General features: G+C 40.7%; 1 protein-coding gene across 1 annotated transcript in view; it reads left to right on the top strand.

The window, feature by feature from the left end:
• The window catches only part of LOC125486592, a 154,006-nt gene that overhangs the window by 109,068 nt on the left and 24,244 nt on the right, over positions 1 to 20,694 (top strand). Inside the window, exon 7 of the mRNA XM_048614683.1 lies at positions 14,306 to 14,410. Within this exon, the coding sequence (XP_048470640.1) occupies positions 14,306 to 14,410 (105 nt within the window). The remainder of the gene's footprint in view (positions 1 to 14,305; positions 14,411 to 20,694) is intronic.

Below are 20,694 nucleotides of genomic sequence, written 5' to 3'. Positions count from 1 at the left end.
CCTTTGATCTTTAACTTATAAATTCCGTGTCAGATTCTACCTCTCTCACTAACACCTGAAGAAGGAGCAAGGCTCAGAAAGCTTGTGTTTTCAAATAAATCAGTTGGACTATAACCTGGTGTCATGTGATTTCTAACAATATTCAGAACGCCTGACGTACAGTGTAATTTTGATGTCCTTAATTTATAAATGAATATAAATATGTTGGAAACAGTTCAAATGTGGTTTACTAGATTGTTACTTGGAAATAGTTAGTTCTCTTACATGAATAGATTGGACAGGCTGGGCATGTTTCTACTGGAGTTTAGAAGAGTGAGGGGTGACTTGATTGAAGTGTATAAAGTCCTGAATAGTCTTGATAAGTTGGACATGGGACGGATGTTCCTCTTTGGGTGAATCCAGAACTAGGTTGCACTGTTTTAAAATTAGGGATCACCCTTGCAGAGCAGAGAATTTTTTTCTCTCAGCAAGTTGCTAAACTTGGAACTTTTTGCTTCAGAAGGCAATGAAAGCATGATCATTAAATATTTTTAAAATAGTGGCAGATAGATTATCAAGCAAGGGAATCAAATGTTATCGGGTGTAGATGAGACTATGGAATTCAAAACACAAGATAAGCCATGATCCTGTTGAATTGCAGAGCATGCTTGAGGACTGAATGATCTACTCTGTTCCTATTTCGTATGTTAGTTTTTGACACATGAAAGCAATTCTTTCTACAAATTGAATAAATAGGTCTGACTTCAATTTCTTTCCATCTATATAATCTGTTAAAGAAAATCCTAGTATAAATACTCACTGATCCTGACCAAGAACCAAGCAAAATTCTATACATATATGTACATTCTTATAAATCTAATGTTCAACGTTTATCCTGGTGCCCTCAATAGCTCATATAGACTCAGGGTCAGGAGAACTGGACCTGACATGTTGAGTGGCTATTATGTGCCAAAACTACATATTTATTCAGCTTCTATATTTATTCTCAATTTCTGTTTACAGAATGTATTTTTTAGATGTCTGCTTGTGGAATCTGGTTTGCAATATGAATATGTTATTCATTATGAAGCAATATGAAGTATCTCTTTAACACCTATTATCTGATTGTCTTGATGATCCCAATTTATCCACGTAAAAGATATGAACTGATTAAATCTATAATGCCAAATCTTGAGAGTTCAGCTTTTAATTCTAATACTAGTTTGGACCCAGAAGCAATCATAACAGACTTGTAAACAGACATTTTCTTGTTGGCACAAATATTATAATTGTACTTAATTAGCACTCACAGTCATTAATTTCATTCTGGGACAATATTTTCTATCTATAAGCTTCTATTAACTATGTTCGATCTCCCTTGCATATTAAGATATAGGTTTCCTTTGACAATCCACTTCTAAAAGCATTTGAGGATTCTCTGTTAAGGACAGAATGTAAGTCCTGCTGAATTCCAAAAAGTCACTTTATCTTTAACTCAATTAAGATAAACACCTGCAGACTTGGGCACCCATGTCCTGATTCTTTGTAATAAAATTCTGTCAAGCTTGACCTGATGCTGTCTGTTTTTCCTTAGTAAAGATATTTACTATCTTGGTTTCACAGTTTCAACAATGGTGCTTAGTTTAAGCCGAATGTTCAGGAATGTTCTTATCTTTTCTTGTTTTGCTTTCTCCATTTTGTCAGTGTTAATTGCAATTTTCTTCAAGGTTACTTACATCCTATTAACTTTATCAATTTTATACCTTCTTGTTTGACAGTTCAAAGACATTATATGTTTTGCAATACAAGAGAAAGCTACCCTATTACAAATGACCAAATACGGTTCAAACATTTGTTCCGCCACTTCACAAATAACTTAAAGTAATACAACAAGCAGTACAAAAATGCAATGTGTTATGCCAGACCATTATGCAAGGCTGAGCCCAGTTCCATTGATTGTAAAAAGTCATAGGATGAGCTAATCTAGATATTACATTTCTAAATTGAAATTTCATACTTCCTCAAAGTTGATTTTTCTGCTGAAATATTCTCAACGACTTCAGAAACAATGTTTCAATACTCGACATACCTGCATTGGAACTGGAAGCTTTTCATCCTTGTGACCCAATTCCTGGGGCATAGAGTATTCAACACTGGTGGACCATCAGCCTGACATTGGGAATCTACCCTCACAGAGCTAGCATGCTTTGTCTTCATCGAAAGTCAATTCCAATGCCGGGAAGATGCCAGTAGTATCCTTCTCTTACGCTTCATCACTCAATTGATCATTATCGGCTACCTGCCACTGCCTAACAGAACTGCCAAAGTTTACTCAACAACTAATATTGACATGTGTAGGATATGTTGAGGTTGTAATAGTGTAGGCCAGGAGGTGTTGGTTCAAGTCCCACCTGCTTCAGTGGAATGTAATAACATTTTCAAGCAGGTTGATTAGAAAATATCTTTAAGAGCTGGTTGAAGGACTCTTGTGACACAGTGGTACTGTCCCTGCCTTTGAGCCAGATGGGTTGGGTTCAAATCCCACTTGCCTGGGAAATGGATAATAATATGTACAAACAAGTTGATTCAAAATACCTTTAACAGCTGGGTTTGCCAGACTCTAGCAGTGCAATTTGTTAGTGTATGGTACTTATGTAACAATGTAGAGGTGAGTGAAATGATGAAGTTGTGAGTTTAAGCCTTACCCAGAGCAGCCTTTACGGGTTTGTGGCACAGTGCTTATATCCCTACCTCTGCGCCAGAAAGTCTAAGTTCAAACCGCCTATGCTCCAGACATATACTGTTACATGTGTGAACAGTTGCTTAAAAATAACTTTATGAGCTGGTTATAAGGGCTCTTCTGGAACAGTAGTAGTGTCCCTACCTTTGAGCTAAAAGGACAGCATTCAAGTCCCACCTGCTGCAGGTGTTATAACACATCTGAACGATTGATTATAAATATCTGTATCAATTGAATTTACTTATTAGGGATTCTTGAGGTGCAGTGGTTGCGGTTCAGGCATATATCATTACGTGTCTGATTGAAAAGAAATTCAAGAGTTGGGTAAAGAGCTCTTGTGGCACAGTGGTAGTGTCCTCTGGACCTGAAGGGCTGGATCAAAGTGTGACATGTATCGTGATGTATCTGAACTAATTGATAAAAATATCTACAAAGTCAGGACTTTACTTACTCTGTTGCTTTAATAGGATATTATCAGACTTTGCCTAAAAAAAGGTACAATGGTAGTTTCTGCCTCTGGGCCAGAAGCTGCAAGTTTCTGCAAGAGAGCATTATTACATGTTGATTAAAATAATTTTCAGAGTTACTTTCTTCCCCATTGGGAAGTTGGCTTCTGGACACGGAATGGATCCAAAAAGGAAAGCTAGAAATTTGTGTTGTGCTAAATTACAGATTATTTTACAAAACCCAAATAAATCTCTGAAAGTCTTTTGCTGCCTATTTCAACAGAGGGATATTCATCTGTGTGCTCTGGAGAAAAAGGTGCCTACATCAATGTCTTCATTAATTTTGGCAAAGCATACAGACATTAGAAAGAAATGACAGTGTTTTGTGTTCCTTTTGTAATTTTTACCTCAACAGAAAGTAACGCAGCCACGTCTGAGGAGAAAATCTGAACTTATTCATATCAAAACTTGAGAAACACCCTGTAGTCAGATTGAAAATTGAGTATTTTACTCACGTTTTTTGTGGAGTTTAACAAGTGAAAGATTAGGGCAGAAATTTTCTCCCAGAGAATATAGATATGTTGGCCATTGAGAGGTGTATAGCAATTAACCAGAAATGGGTGAGGCACAGAGGATGTTGGTGACAGTTAGTTCTGCTATAACACAATAGTTGCGCAACATAGTGTTACAGAGATTTGCGCTATAGAAATAACAGGGCCTTTGGGAAAAGTGGGGCTAGGGGTAGACCACCAAAAAAATCACTCAAAATTGGCCAAAAATCAGACAAAAGCCTAACACGAAGGATAGCACTGTTTGAATAACTGTTAAATTCATATCTAATAATGAAATAAAAGTAAATTTAACACCTTACCTTGAAAAAATGTCAAGGTGACTTGATGAGGGAAGAGCTTTTGAGGTTGCTGTGTTGTTAATACAGGGGCAAGGGTCATCGTCATCATCATCATCATCACCTTCAGGTGCGGTTGTGGTTGCAGCGTTAGGGTGAAAAATAGTTAATCCAGAAGTGGATGGCTGTGGTTCATTATCTTCTGACTGTTTCTTGTGGGTTGACTTAAAGAAGACATCCAGTTTTTGCTGCTTTGCCCTTTTTCTTCTTTCATGAAGAAGCTGTTCATAGGGTGCCAGATAAGATCTTATTCCACAAACTGCTACCCTGCTGCTCTCTCAATTGTAATCGTTGTCCTCTAAGAGCTGCGACTGCTTCTCAATTTCCCTCAGGATAGAAGACAAAACAGAAGTGGAAAGCTGTTGTGGTGCTGCATCCTGGATTTCATCTCCAGCTTCCACTTCCCCCTCAGCGACAAGTTGTTGTAGATCAGCTGTAGAGACATCTTCACAGTGGGACTCAAGCAGCTCTTCAATATCCTCACCCTCCACTTCTTCAAATCCACCTTGCTTTGCAAGATCAGCACAAGGTTCTTTGATTCTTGGGAACTCATCTGATGGATCAAAGCCTTTTAAATCTTGAAAAAAATCTGGGAGAAGCTTCCGCCAAACTGCATTCAAAGGAGTCCTTACTGACATCACCCCAGGCCTCCACGGTAATGTTAATTGCATTCTTGATGTTAAAGCTCTTCCAGAGTTGAAGAACACTGTCCTTATCCCCTTCAGTGGCTGCAATCAACCTCTTAAATCGCGTTATAGCCAACACAAGTTCGTGTTTTAGAAATAGCATTCCCCTATTCATCAGTCACATTATAGGCAATTTGCGTTGCTGGAGCACGCATTATAGCAGAACCAACCGTACTAAGTATTTTTTCAGGTGGAAATCTATTAAAACATTGACTGCTACTGAAATATATTGAAGGAGCAATCCGCAAGAATCCTGAGGCCCATAAGGGACTCTGTGGCTGACATGTGTCATATATTTCATAAACAGCTATAAGGATAGTCAGCTATTTTCCATATATTATTAGAGGCAGTGAAGATCACCTTAGTTTTTATGCCACAATAGGAAATTCCAGCCCTGTAATGAATCAGCCATTTCCTTTCATTGAGAACTACTGATGATTTTATCTCGAGTTGGAGAGGGGTGGAAATGGTGTGCAAACACCATTTATTTCCCTATGTTGTGCCTGCATGTCAACTGTTCTTCCATGATTGGATTATGATGTGGAGGTGCCAGTGTTGGACTGGGGTGGACAATGGCAGAAATCACACGACACCAAGTTATTGTCCAACAGGTTTATTTGGAAACACAAGCTTTCATAGCACTGCTCCTTTGTCAGGTGAAGTAAGAAGCAAATAGAACACAGAATTTATAAGTAAATTATCAAAGGGTCACACAACTGATGAAGATGTATTAAACAAACCTAAGATGTTGTTAAATCTTTAATCAGTTAGAAGGCTTTAATTGATTAATATGTATATGCAAACCCCTGAATTTCTTTCAAGTCACTGACCTGAGAGAACTAAAGGTTTTATCAATGTAAAGAAGAGGTGACATTTTCGGTCAGACAATGCATGTTAGCTATGAAGCCTTGTTTAGAATCTGTTTGTGTTTTGGTTTGAAGTCAGACTGGTTTTATTTCTAAAGTAGGAATTTATAAAATGCTACATTGACTGATTGTCTATAAACTGTGTGCTGTTTGAACAAAATAGATTATATCTGCAAATACAAATTCACCCCATAGATTTGTGTGTGTGTGTGAGGGAGAGAAAGAGAGTGTATGTGGGTGTGTGTGGGAGAGAGTGTGTGTGCGCACGTGCATGTGTGTGTGCGCGTGCACACTTGAGAGACTGTGTGTATATGAGAGAGGATGTGTGTGAGAGTGTGTTTGTGTGAGTGAGTGTGTGAGTATGTACGTGTGTGTGTGAGTGTATGTGTAAGAGTGTATAGTCTGGTGGGGTCACCTGTTGTGCGACATGAACTCAAGATCCCGATTGAGGCCATCCTCATGGATATTGAACTTGGCTATCAGCTTCTGCTCGGCAATTCTGCGTTGTTGTATATTCCGAAGTCCGCCTGAAGATCCAAGGCCGAATGTCCTTGACTGCTGAAGTATTCCCCCACTGGGAGGGGACATTCCTGTTTGGCCCAAGTTCATGCCCCTCTGTCCCCACCTCAATGAGTTCCGCGTCCGCCATGATGTTGAGCTCTTTGTCCGCCGCCTCCACCTCCATACCTTCTTCTTTGATGAAGACTCCCAATCACCCTCCAGGGACCCCTTCTCCTACCTCCAACCTTCCTCCTCCTCTTGGACACCCCCTGCCAGCCTCTTACCTGCTCTGGACCTCTTCATTGCTAACTGCCAACGTGATATCGACTGCCTCGATTTCTCCATCCCCCTCACACACTCCAACCTCAGATCCTCTGAACATGCAGCGTTACACTCCTTCCACACCAATCCCTGTTTCACTATCAAACCTGCTGACAAAGGCGGTGGTAGCCTGGAGGACAGACTTCTACGTCGCAGAGGCCGAACACTAACTCTCTGATATCACCTCCTACCTCCCCCTTGACCATAACCCCACCATGGCCCATCAAGCCACCATCTCCCACACTGTCCATGACCTCATCACTTCTGATGACCTCCCCTCCACTGCCTCCAGCTTTATAGTCCCCCAGACCTGCACTGCCCGGTTCTAACAGCTCCCCAAGATCCACAAGCCCAACTACCCTGGCCGATCCATCGTCTACGCATGCTCCTGCCCCACCAAACTCATCTCTTCCTACCTTAACTCCATTCTCTCCTCCTTGGTCCAGGCACTCCCCACCCACATCCAGGACACAAACCATGCCCTCCACGTCTTTGCAAACTTCCAGTTCCCTGTCCCTTAGCACTTCATCTTCGCTATGGACGTGCAATCCCTATATACATCCATACCTCACAGGGACGGCCTACAGGCCCTCAGTGTTTTCCTCTCCAAAAGATTCATCCAGACCCCCCCCCCCCCCCAATACCCTCCTCCACCTCACCAAACTAGTCCTCGCCCTCAATAACTTTTACTTCAATTCTTCCCACTTTCTCCAAATCCAGGGGGTTGCCATGGGCACTCACATGGGCCCCAGCAGTGCCTGCCTCTTTGTCGGTTATGTTGAACAGTCACTCTGGTACTGTTCCCCAACTCCTCCACCATTACATTGATCTGGTACTGTTCCCCAACTCCTCCACCATTACATTGATGACTGCATCAGTGCTGCATCCTGCACCCAGGCTAAACTGGAGCAGTTAATCGACTTCGCTAACAACTTCCCTGATATTCATTCAGTCTATCTCAGACTCCTCCCTCCCCTTTCTTGACCTTTCCATTTCCATTTCTGCCGACCTTTACTATAAACCCACAGACTCTGAGAACTACCTAGACTACATCTCCTCCCATCCTGTATTCTGCAAAAACTCCATCCCGTTTTCCCAATTCCTTCGTCTTCGTCGCATCGGCTCTGATGAGGAGACGTTCCACTCCCAAGCATCCCAAATGCCCTCCTTTTTCAAACAATGCTATTTTTCCCCCTCTGTCATCCAAACAGTCCTCTACTGCACCTCCTCCATTCTCTGCTCCACAGCTGTGAATCACCACCCCCAAACATAATAAAGATAGGGTCACCCTTGTCCTCACTTTCCACCCCACCAGCCTCCGCATCCAACTTATCATCCTCAAACACTTTCGCCAACTCTAATTAGACCCCACCATCTGGAACATCTTCCATTCCCCACTCCTCTCTGCCGTCCGCAAGGACCATTCCCTTCACCACTCCTTAGTTCGCGCCACCAACCACTCAAACCCCTTTGGTACCTTCCCCTGTAACTGTAAAAGATGCAACACCTGCCCACACACCACCTCCCTCACCGCCATCCAGCTCCCTAAACAGTCCTTCCAGGTGAGACGGAGCTTCACCTGCATCTCCTCCAACCTAGTCTACTGCATCCGGCGCTCCTGATGTGGTCTTCTCTATATCGGTGAGACAAAATTTAGACTAGGTAACCATTTCAACTCCCCACCCCCATCCCAACCCCCTCCGACATGTCCGTCCTCGCCCTCCTTCAGACTTGCAACTCAGATTTGAGGAACAACTCCTTATCTTCCACCTGGGCACCCTACAGTCTGGAGGACTCAACATTGAATTCTCTAATTTCAAATAAACTTCCCAACCATCCTCCAGCTCCCTTTCAAGCCCCACCTCCTCCCTTCCATTCCACCCACTGACCCTCCCTTCCAGCTACCAACCAGACTCAACCCTCCCATTGACCAACCAGGTCCTACCTACTACCGGTATCCACCTATCACCACCATTCTGCTATCACCTCCCCCCCATTCTTTATCTGCTGGTCCCCCTACTCACATATCCAGTCCTGAAAAAAGATAGTACCAAAACATTGACTTCTCCTTTTCTCCAGATGCAGCCTGGCTTGATGTGTTCTTCGGGCCTCCTGTTTGTTTACCTTAGATTCCAGCATGTGCAGTTTTTTGTCTCTATCCCTGTTTGGTGATTGTTGCATGGTGTCCATTCATCTGTTTTAATAGCATCTGCATAGTTTTAGAACATAAGAGCATAAGAACTAGGAGCAGGAGTAGGCCATCTGGCCCTTTGAGCCTGCTCCGCCATTCAATAAGATGATGGCTGATCCTTTCGTGGACTCAGATCCACGTACCCGCGTTCTCACCGTATCCCTTAATTCCTTTATTGTTCAAAAAAATCTACCTTTTTTTTAAAAACATTTACTGAAGTAGCATCAACTACTTCACTGGGCAAGGAATTCCACAGATTGACAACCCTCTGGGTGAAGAAATTCCTTCTCAGTTCAGTCCTAAATCTGCTCCCTGTAATCTTGAGGCTATGCCCTCTTGTCCTAGCTTCACCTGCCAGTGGAAACATCCTCTCTACTTCTATCTTATCTATTCCCTTCATAATTTTATATGTTTCTATAAGATCCCCCCTCAATCTTCTGAATTCCAATGAATATAATCCCAATCTACTCAGTCTCTCCTCATAAGCCAACCCCCTCAACTCCGGAATCAACCTAGTGAACCTCCTTTGCACCCCCTCCAGTGCCAGTACATCCTTTCTCAAGTAAGGAGACCAAAACTGCACACAGTACTCCAGATGTGGCCTCACCAGCACCTTGTACAGCTGCAACATAACCTCTCTGCTTTTAATTTCAATCCCTTTAGCAATGAAGGACAAAATTCAATTTGCCTTCCTAATTACTTGTTGTACCTGCAGACCTACCTTCTGTGATTCATGCACAAGGACACCCAGGTCCTCTGCATAGCAGCATGCTGCAACTTTTTACCATTCAAGTAATAATCCTTTTTACTATTACTCCTACCAAAATGTATGACTTCACATTTATTTACATTGTATTCCATCTGCCAGACCTTTGCCCACTCACTCAATGTATCTATGTTCCTCTGCAAAGTTTCAGAGTCCTCTGCACACTTTGCTTTGCCACTCATCTTAGTGTCATCTGCAAACTTTGACACCCTACACGTGGTCCCCAACTCCAAATCATCTATATAAATTGTAAATAATTGCAGTCCCAACACCGATCCCTGAGGCACACCACTGGTCACTGACTGCCAGCTAGAATAGCACTCATTTATCCCCACTCTTTGCTTCCTGTTAGTCAACCAATCCTCTATCCATGCTAATACTTTACCCTTAATGCCATGCATCCTTATCTTATGCAGTAGCCTCTTGTGCGGCACCTTGTCAAAGGCCTTTTGGAAGTCTAGGTACACCACATCCACTGGGTCCCCATTGTCCACCTCGCTCGTAATGTCTTCATAGAATTCCAAAAGATTTGTCAAGCATGACCTCCCCTTCATGAACCCATGCTGCGTCTGCCCAACGGGACAATTTCTATCAAGATGCCTTGCTATTTCTTCCTTGATAATAGACTCAAGCATCTTCCCCACTACAGAGGTTAAGCTAACCGGTCTATAATTTTGTCTACTTCCCTTTTTAAACAGTGGCGTCACATTTGCTGTTTTCCAATCTGCTGGGACTGCCCCAGAGTCCAGCGAATTTTGGAAAATTACCACCAGTGCACCTGCTATTTCTCCCGCCATCTCTTTTAGTACCCTGGGATGCATTCCATAGGACCAGGAGACTTATCAATCCTTAGCTCCATTAGCTTGCCCAACACTACCTCTTCCGTAATTATGATTGTTTCCAGGTCCTCACCTACCTTCGTCTCTTTGTCAATTACTGGCATGTTATTAGTGTCCTCCACTGTGAAGTCCGATACAAAATACCTGTTCAATGCCTCGGCCATTTCATCATATCCCATAACTAAATTCCCCTTCAATGCTCTAAAGGCCAACGTTTACTTTAGCCACTCTTTTTCGTTTTATATATTTATAGAAACTTTTCCTATCTGTCTTTATATTCTGCGCTAGTTTTTTCTCATGTTCTATCTTACTTTTCCTTATAGCTCTTTTTGCCAATATACCATGCTTTGGGGCATCCTTACCTACAGCCTATGAGATAGCCAACGTTGGCCGAGTCACATTAAGTATCTGCATGTGGTAGGTGGTGTTCCCATGTGTGATGGTAATGTCCATGTCGAAAATCTGACATGTCTTGCAGAGGTTGCCATGAAAGGGTCGTATAGTGTTGTGATTGAGATTGCCCTGAAGGCTGGGTAGTTTGCTGTGAGCAATGGTCTGTTTAAGGTTTGGCGGTTGTTTGAAGGTGAGAAGTGGAGGCGTGGGGAAACTCTTGGCAAGGTGCTCACTGTCATTGACATTGTGTTGAAGGCTACGGAGAATATGGCATGATTTCTCAGCTCCCGGGAAGTACTGGACAACTGACGGTACCCTATCGGTCGAATCCCATGTCTGTCTTTTGAGGAGGTCATTATGGTTTTTCGCTGTGGCTTGTTGGAACTGGCGATTGATGAGTTGAGCATCATACCCTGTTCCTATGAGGGCATCTTTCAACACCTTCAGGTGTCTGCCGAGTTCCTTCTCATCCAAACAGATCCTGTGTATGCGTAGAACTTGTCCGCAGGATTATTTCTTGAATGGAAACCAATAGAGATCTTTTTTGTTTAGTTTACAAAATATCACACCCTGCACTATTAAAAAATGCAGCTATATTACTTTAATTTTTTTTCTAACTGCTAAGCATGGTTATCTCACTTAAGAATTCTGAAGATAAACTTTATGTTGCTGGTCCCATGCAGTTTGTAGATGAAAAGATTAGGATGCAGAAAATGGAGTTCTAACTCCATCACCAGGTTTTCAAAATGTTCAAAGTTTTTGTAGAAAAATAATTCATAACTATGAAGGTTGAGCTATTTCAGTGCAAATTGTTTGATAATGCAATTTAAAGTTCATGTTTTGTCCTTAATAATTGATCTGGTTTGCACCTAAAGTCTCCAATAGTATCTACTAGTCTCAAACCACTTAGTTATTGGAAGATCTGGTGATTTTGTGATCTACCAATTTCTGAAATTTATAGTTCTTCTTTGTTCCCGCAAAATATACTTTATTTGTAATGTTTTTTAAAGTACATCACTTGACGTTACAAAGTGGACATTACATAAAGTGCAATACAGTTCAATGGTAATCTAAGGGGTATCACTACACTTAGAATGGACATTTCATGGCAAACCTTTTCTGGTATATACAGCCAAGGTGTTTTTCATGCATTCTAGCCTGTCAATGTAGGAGACTTCAGGACAATGGGGTACAGTTTCAAAATAGGTTGTCTCCCATTTAAGACAGAAATGAGAAGGAATTTCTTCTTTCTGGGGGTCATTAATATTCAGATAGCTGTGGTGGGTAGATCATCAAATATATTCAAAGCTAAGTTAGTCAGCCTTTTGATTTATAGGAGATTCAAGAGTATGGGGCTAGCCGAATATGCACTTAAGGCCTCACACAGATCAGCCATGAGATTCTGGAGTACCAACACTAGTTCAATGAGCCAAATGGACTTCACCTATTCCTAATTCTTATGTTCCTATGTGCTATGGTTCTATTTTAGACAGATTGATACGAGGGTTTCTTTTTAATTGAGTAGCTTATGTGCTAGCATATTCAGTGAGCTCTGTTGTAAAGAAGTGTACCTCATAACGCTGATTGCTATCATAGTTTGTATGTTCAACTAGTCACTGTTGAATATTATCTGCTTGAAATTTGGAATGTTTTTTATTCCATTATATATATATACCAGGGAATGATTGGATATTCTCATAGTTGTGGTTGCACTGACATAGTATGAGAATCTTGTTGTTCTATATTACATCCAAACATTAGTTAAGTGTAGTACTATGGATGGCATGAATGCTCTTTATATAATTTTTTTGTAGTTTTTATGCACTTGTTTATTGTTCCAAACCAACAAGCCTTCTGTGAATATCTTTGATCATCTGGTATTTTTTGTTGATTTTACTTGATGACTTTTTTTTTAAATTCAGGTTCTGAGAAATTAAAAACGAACTCAACTGTCAAAAATCCTAGCTAAAAAGGGCAATGCAAATATAGTATAAAATTATCTAACGTTAGAAATTGACTCCTGTAAAAAAGCCCTGTTTTGACATATGAGTATGAATAAGATTAATGTTTAAAGACGAGTATAAACACAAATTAACAAATATTCCATTCCTTTGTAAGTTTTGTGATGACAATGAAATTGACACCTGCAGAATGCAATGATTAGTGTAGTTTGTTATGTTAGATTTCACTCAACTACTTTAGAAGTTTGCAGATAGCAAATAAATAATACTTACATTAATATAGAAACCATTCCAATCCTATAAAATATTTCAAAGCGCTTTACACGATGAACTCCTTAATATTCCCCCATACATCTATATATTATTTAACATGGCTAATCAGACTGTACCAATGGTATTGGTTGAAGGACTGTGATAAGCCAGGACACAGAATTGTTATGAGATTATAACCACTTGACTTGGATTTTTGTTTAATGTCATCTTCATAGACGACTAATGATGCTCCATCTTTCAATACTGTGATGAAATGATAACCATGTTTATAAACTGTGATCTCAAACTTAAATCCCCAGAGTTGAGAGTATTTCAAACTTAACCAAACTAGCATGTCCCATACATTCTGTCACTCAGGATTGAAGACAAGTGGGAAAGGATCCGCGATGGTAAATTCTACGCAAACTGTGGAAAGAAGCAAGCACTTGCATTTATATAGTAACTTATCATGTTCATAAACAGCCTAAAGCTCTTCACTACCAATGGATTACTTTTGAAGTATTGTCACTATTGTCCTGTGAGAAATTCAATTCTTGCAAAATTCGGAACATCACAAACCAGGTTTATAAGGCCAGTAGCCAATTTTCCAAATCCAGTATTTTATTTTTATTCATTCACAGAATGCAGAGAGGCCCCACTGGCTAGGCCAGTATCTGCTCCCCATACTTAACTACCATTGAGAACGTAGTATTAGCTGCCTTCTTGAACCTGCTGCAATCAGTGTAGTGTAGGTATACCTACAGTACTGTCGGGGAAAGAGTTTGTCCCAGTGACAGTGAAAGAATAGTGATGCACCTTTAAGTTGTGCTGAAGATCCACGGCCTCACAAAATTAATTTTCCATTCCAAAATAACAATATTGCACCAAGAGATGAGTGGTGGCAAAGTCTGATTAAAAAACATGTTTTGAAAGTGAGGAATAATTTACTTTAATTCTATTCCGTCTTTGCTGCTGGTTACTATATAACATAACATTGCAAAAATGTCATACAGTACAATAAAAATGAATGGATAAGTATATAATTAACATTTTAAAGTTGCAAGTATTTTTCTTTTGTATCAATGAATATTTGAAGAAGGTACGAAATTGCTGGTAAGATCATTACATTTCTAGCATTTTTGAAGGCTATTGTCATCAGGCAAAGAAGAAGGGTTTCAAAGACTGTCAATTGCATTAAATGGTAACGAGAAGAACTTTAAAGGGACGAAAAGCAGCACTGCATGTTAATGGAGACTTCCATGTGTGAGCGGAACCAACAAAGGCTCATTGAATCAAATAATGATTCTTGTAATGTTGCAAATGCTACTTTATTTTGTACCTTTGTAAACATACTGTTCCTGTCAAATGTTTTTGTACTTTTGTTTAATGTCCTAGTTTCTCTTCTGCAAAGTAAACTTTGTCTTTCATACCATAACTTATTTCTATTTCTGTTGTAGAAGCAGATGAGTTTATCAGCAGTGGAGTATGGACACAAGCTTCTTCTGGCTATTGCCGTTACCGTTGTAGTGATGATTATTATTGCAGTGGTTTGTCTAATAGAGGTAGGTTTTGCTCCTTACTATTTTGACATCTTCACTGGGGTTGGAAGGAAAACCTCACTCAGTGGGATGCAGATCAAAGAGTCAGGCATGGAAATCAGTCACCCAATTCATGGCATTCCCAATTCTAAAATTAATGACCCAATCAGTAGGACTGCAATTTCACTGCATTGACTTGCCTGATTCAAGCAAAGATGCTGCACTGGAAGTGAAATCTCGATATATTTACCCTTCATTGATTAGATGCTTCTCTCTGTCTGCGCTGAGTTGGTTAGCTTTTCCCGTATCATTATTTGGAGGGATAACTTTGAGTATCTGGCATTGGTAAATAGTAGCTATCTGTTAAAAGTTAGTAAAAATCAAGTAAGCATCGGCTAACTTAAACATAGCAACAGCTGGCTTGTTCATTCATTTTGTGCTTATGTTATAAATAACAAATTGAATACCAGAAATCAGTCACCTCAGTTAGAACTTTATGAAAATTTGAGGGGCAAAATAACAAGACTGAACCCATATTATTAAGAAAAACTGACAACAAATTTTTGACATTCCTAAACTAAAAGGCATCTGTCTTTAAAAAAACTAAAGACAATCTCAACAAGGTCACAAACATAAATTAAGCATGACAAATGCCCTTATAGCCCTACAAGCACCTCACTCTAGTATTCAAATTCACTTAACCTCGTAACTTTCTGTTTTTTAAACACATTTAATATCCTTACTTTTGTTCCTTGCCTGGCAGATGATTTGAAAAATATATATATCTGTTAAAGAAAAATTATCCAGGAAAGTTACTTAAATAATCAGGGTTTCCTTATCTGCATAGTATCTTAATATTTTATGCAAATTGATAGACATCCCCAAAACCTTTTCTTACATTCAGACCTTGAGTTCTGCGATATTTCCTCAAATATTAATGGGATCATTCTGGTAGCACATATTCATAAACACCAAAGCAAACACCTCCATTTTACAGAGGAATAAATGAAATGGAACTTAATTCTTCAAAGGGTGGTGTGATGAACCTGCATTTCACCTGGAAGTACATGCATAAAGAGCATGAGCCAGGACATCAGGCTACTGTGTGACTTCTTGGATAGGAATGTGAAATTACAAAATATGCGCTCAGGTGCAATATGCCCAGCACACCAAACAGTTTTAACATACTCTCTGTAAACTGATGTTAATCAATTTTGCCTGGACTGTCATCACCACAATTTCCTGTGACATAATTCTTGTGAACAGTATCCCCCATTCCACCAGAGCACTAGATAATGAAATTAAAGTATTATACCAAGTCATAACAAATTAATAATTTGATTTTACATGTTGGAGGATAGTAAAACACGAACTTAAAATTTAAGAGGAATGGAATCACAGAAATCAAAAGGTTTGGAGAGCAGATTTAGAACTGGGTCAAAAAGCCAGAGGCAAGTTCAGATCCTAACATGTTTTAGTGTGATTAAATTAATTAATATGGGCATTTGTGAGCTGATACAAAGAAAAAAAAAATTAAATATTGTATTTGTAAAAATGCAACCTGTTTACTTATGCTATTCAATGAATGCTTATATGTAATTTCAATTGCATACTATATGGTTAAATTCTAACACCTTCTAAAGTATCTGAGTAAGCTACTGAAGTTAAAAAAGAATGTAGTGAAGAAACTCAACAGATCTGGCAACATCTTTAGAGACTGTAACAGAGTTAACATCTCAATTCCAGGATGACTCTTCTTTGGAACTGAAAGAGGCTGGAAGATGGTGGTTTATGTGCTGTAGACTGAGGGAGAAGAAGTGTAAATGGAATAGATTGTGAGGGTGTCCAGAGCAAAAGACAAGGGCAGTGATAATAGTAGTCAGAGAGAGATAGGTATTTAAAATAGGTGTAAATGTTAGCTGTAAGAAAGGAGAAAATGAGTCTACTCTGGTGAGAGCAAAGCCACCAAGACATGGCTGGGGGAGATTGTGGTTTCTAACAAAAATGAGTACGGAGGTCTGAAGTTGTGGAAGTCAATATGGATTCCTAGAGGCTGTAAAGGGCCTAAGTCGAAAATGAGAAGTTGTTCCTACAACTTGCATTGAGTATCGTTGGAGCACTGCAGCAGGCCAAGGACAGAAATGTTAACATGAGAGCAAGGTGGCTTATTGCATGGGAAACAACTGGAAGATCAGGGTTATTCTTATGGACAGAGTGGAGTTGTTCTCCAGAGTAGTCACCCAGTCTGTATTTGGTCTCATCAATATAAAGCATTATGAGCAGCAATTATTTATTTATATTCATATTTACGAGATGAGGATGTCACTGACTGGGCTAGCATTTATTGTCCATCCCTAATTGGCCAGAGGGCATTAAGAGTCAGTTACATTGCTGCAGGTCTGGAGTCACATCCAGGGTGGAATGGTAGTTTCTTTCCCTGAAGGGCATTAGTGAACCAGATGAACCAGTAAACTAGAACAACAATCAACAATGGTTTCATGGTCATTAGACTCTTAATTCCAGATATTTATTGAATTCAATTTCCACCATCTGCCATGGCAGGATTCGAACCCAGGTCCCCAGAATGTTACCTGGGTCTCTGGCCCAGCGATAGTACCACCAGGCCATTGCCAAAACCCTTATTAGATTAAGTAGAAAGAAGTGCAAGTAAAACGCTGCTTCACCTGGAAGGTGTGTTTGAAGCCTTGGACAGTAAAGAGGTAGGAGAATGGGCAGATATTACACCTTCTGTGATTGCATGGGAAGGTATAATGGGAGAGTGAGAAAATGTTAGGAGTGCTGGAAGAATGGACCAGGGTATCATGGAGGGAACAGTCCCTGTGGAATGCTGACAGTGGAGGGGAGGGGAAGATGCGTTTGGTGGTGGTATTCTCCTGAAGATGGCCAATGTTGAGGAAAATAACCCTTTGAATGTGGAGACTGAGTGGAAAGTGATAGGATGGAAAAACACTGAGGGTTGACCTGGAGGTAGGAAGCGAACTTACTTAGGTGGGTTGGGCTGAAAAGAACTCTGCCACTTTCCTGAAGTTACTCAAATTAAGTTCTGAGTGGAAGGTCCCTTATTGACCTTCCCGCAATGGTACCAATTCAGGCCCTTAAGCAGATGATTAATGGCTACCTAGACTGAAGTTACTTGAGCTGCACAGGGCAGGAAAGATTTGGCTTATCCAACAGATTAACAAATGTGAGAAAACTATATTTTTTTAAAGGGGAAAATCTCCTGATCTGTACTAATTTGCGATCAGTCAAGGAATTTTACCTAGGACAGGGGCATGGTCACTGAGACCTATCCTACTGCCCTTACTTCTCACCCCTGGTCCCCTCTTCCTATGACCCCAAATGCAGAAATCTCCGCATATAATATTTATCTTTCCCATTAGCAATTCTCCATTCTGGCAGTTCAGGGTGTATTGTCCCAGTACTGCCATGGCCTCTGGTACCTTCAGGTTTGTGGGACGTCCTGGTCCAGGGCCCTAATTCCAGGTAAAATCCTGAAAGTGGCAAATCAGCTGCCTTTCTCACCTTAGTAGGCCATGGATTTCTCTCCTGGATTTAGTCTAGAAGTGGTAATATACCACCCTAATTTGTAAAATGAATGTCCACTCTGAAATTTTCTTGATAGTAAATATCTAATGTCCCATATTTAACTCATTGCAATTCATTGAATTCTGTGTTTTAACTCTTTGGAGGAAAGACTTCAGCCCATACTAAAACTTAAAATAAATAAGCACATGCCCTAAGAAAATTTATCCTAGTTTCTTTTCAGAGGAGAATTTAAAGCAGGAGGATAGCAGGTCAAGAGTAAAAGCATTTTTTCATTAAAATATGTGCAATAGATTTCACTTGATGCCTCAAAAAAGTATCCAATAAGCAGCTCTTAACATCTCAATGACTTTCAAATCTGACGATTATCAGCAACAACGCCTTCCCATACTTAAAATAACCTTCAACTCATACAAAACAATCACCAGTTTTTAATCAGCAGCTTACTTCCTGCTATTGAAGTTTCTTGGATAAGATTTGTTTTCTGCCTTTGAAAATCCACCAGCCTGTGCTGTAAAATCTGAATAATAATTAAAAAGTTGTTAGCATATTGGATGCTAAGCACATGCCCCCCCCCACTCCCACTACCACTATACACAACATACTTATCCTGTATCAGTTCTACTCTCTCAAACTGATCCTACTCCTCACTGAGCAGTGCTTCCCTCTTTTAAGTCTTTGCTGTACAGAAAATGACTTGTCCTGCTCCTGACTATTAGCATATGGCAGCTTATCAATGGACCACTGGGAGGCATAGAAAGTCCTAACCGTCTTATTGAATTTCCATCATAACAAAAAAATTACCTGTCCATAATCTTCATCGTCACGGCAGATGTTGTTCCTTATTAAACTTTCAGCAGAACTACAACGATTGTGAGCGTGTTCAATTTGTTTGCGCTGCCTTGAGAAAGCAACCAACATAATCAAAGACCCCTCCCACTCCAGTTATAATTTCTTCCACCTTCTTCCTTCAAAGTCAGAAGTCACATGACACCAGGTTCTAGTCCAACGGGTTTATTTGAAATCACACCAAGCTTTCGGAGCGCAGCCCCTCCATCAGGTGCAGTGAGAGAGCAGGGCACACAGACATAGAGTTTACAGGCAGACAGATCAAGGACAGAGAGATCAAAAGATCATACAACTGGTGTGAGTGGAGTGTCAGATGATATGTCTCTGCAAGTGATCAAATGCGTAAAGTGTCATCGGCTGAATAACGAGTGAAAAGATTAAGTGAAGCAGAGAGATAATTACAAAAAAATTAAAAATAAGATGGTGCTGCAGACAAACTAAATGACTGGAATCACATGCCGAATTCAAAACTGTACAAACTAATTAAGGTAGAGAGATCATAACAATTTATCAAGGGATTAATCAACAATTTTACAGATACAGAACAGTATGGTGGGGTCACCTGCAGCACGACATGAACCCAAGATCATGGTTGAGGCCATCTTCATGGGTACGGAACTTGGCTAACAGCCCCTGCTCGGCGATTCTGTGTGTTGTGCATCTCGGAATCCGCCTTGGAGGACCCTTACCCAAAGATCAGAGGCTGAATGCCCTTGACCGCTGAAGTGTTCCCCAACTGGGAGGGAACATTCCTGTCTGGCGATTGTCATTGCTTCTGCATGGTCTCACCAATACACCATGGCTCGGGGAATCCTTGCCTGCAGCGTACGAGATAGACAACATTGGCAGAGTCACGTGAGTATCTGCCATGTACGTGGTGGATGAAGTTCCCACATGTGATGGTAATATCCATGTTGATGATCTGACATGTCTTGCAGAGGTTGCCATGGCAGGGTTGTGTGGTATTGTGGTCAATGTTGTCCTGAAGGCTGGGTAAGTTGCTGCAAACAGTGGTCTGTTTAAGGTTTGGCAATTGTTCGAAGGCGAGAAGTGGAGGCATAAGGAAGACCTTGGTGAGATGCCATCGTCATTGATGACATGTTGAATGCTGCGAAGAACGTGACGTAGTTTCTCCGCTCCGGGAAAGTACTGGACGACAAAGGGTACTCTTCTTAGGAGGTCACTGCAGTTTTTCACTCTGGCACGTCGGAACTGGCTATCAATGAGTTGAGCATTGTACCCTGTTCTTATGAGGGCATCCTTCAAAACCTTCAAGTGTCCGTCACGTTTCTCCTCATCTGAGCAGATCCTGTGTATGCGCAGGGCTTGTCCGTAGGGGATGACTTTTTTAATATATTTAGGGTGGAAGCTGGAGAAGTGCAGCACCGTGAGGTTATCCGTAGGCTTGCGGTAGAGTGAGGTATTGAGGTATCCATCCTTAATGGAGATGCGTGTGTCAAAGAATGAGGCTAATTCTGAAGAGTAGTCCATGGTAAGTCTGATGGTGGAATGAAACTTGTTGATATTGCTATGTAGTTGTTTCAGTGATTCCTCGCCATGAGTCCAAAGGTAGAAAGTGCCATCAAGGTATCTGGTGTGTAGTGTTGGTCAGAGGTCCTGCACAGCAAAGAAGTTTTGGTCAAACTTGTGCATGAAATTGTTGGCATATTGGGGTGCATGTTTGGTCCCCATGGCTGTTCCGTGCATTTGATGAAGAACTGGTTGTGGATGGTGAAGACGTTGTGCTCGTGGATGAAGCAGTTGAGTTGTAGGATGGCGTCTGGAAATTGGCAATTGTTGGTATTAAGTACTGAGCCTGTTGCAGCGATGCTGTCATTGTGGAGGATGCTGGTGTAGAGTGCCAAACCATTGTGACTATGAATGTTCCTGGTTTG

The sequence above is a fragment of the Rhincodon typus genome, chromosome 30 (assembly GCF_021869965.1).
Source record: "Rhincodon typus isolate 14 chromosome 30, sRhiTyp1.1, whole genome shotgun sequence".
Taxonomy (NCBI): domain Eukaryota; kingdom Metazoa; phylum Chordata; class Chondrichthyes; order Orectolobiformes; family Rhincodontidae; genus Rhincodon; species Rhincodon typus.
Note: the sequence above shows the minus strand (reverse complement) of the source record. Positions and strands in the feature narration are given on the sequence as shown.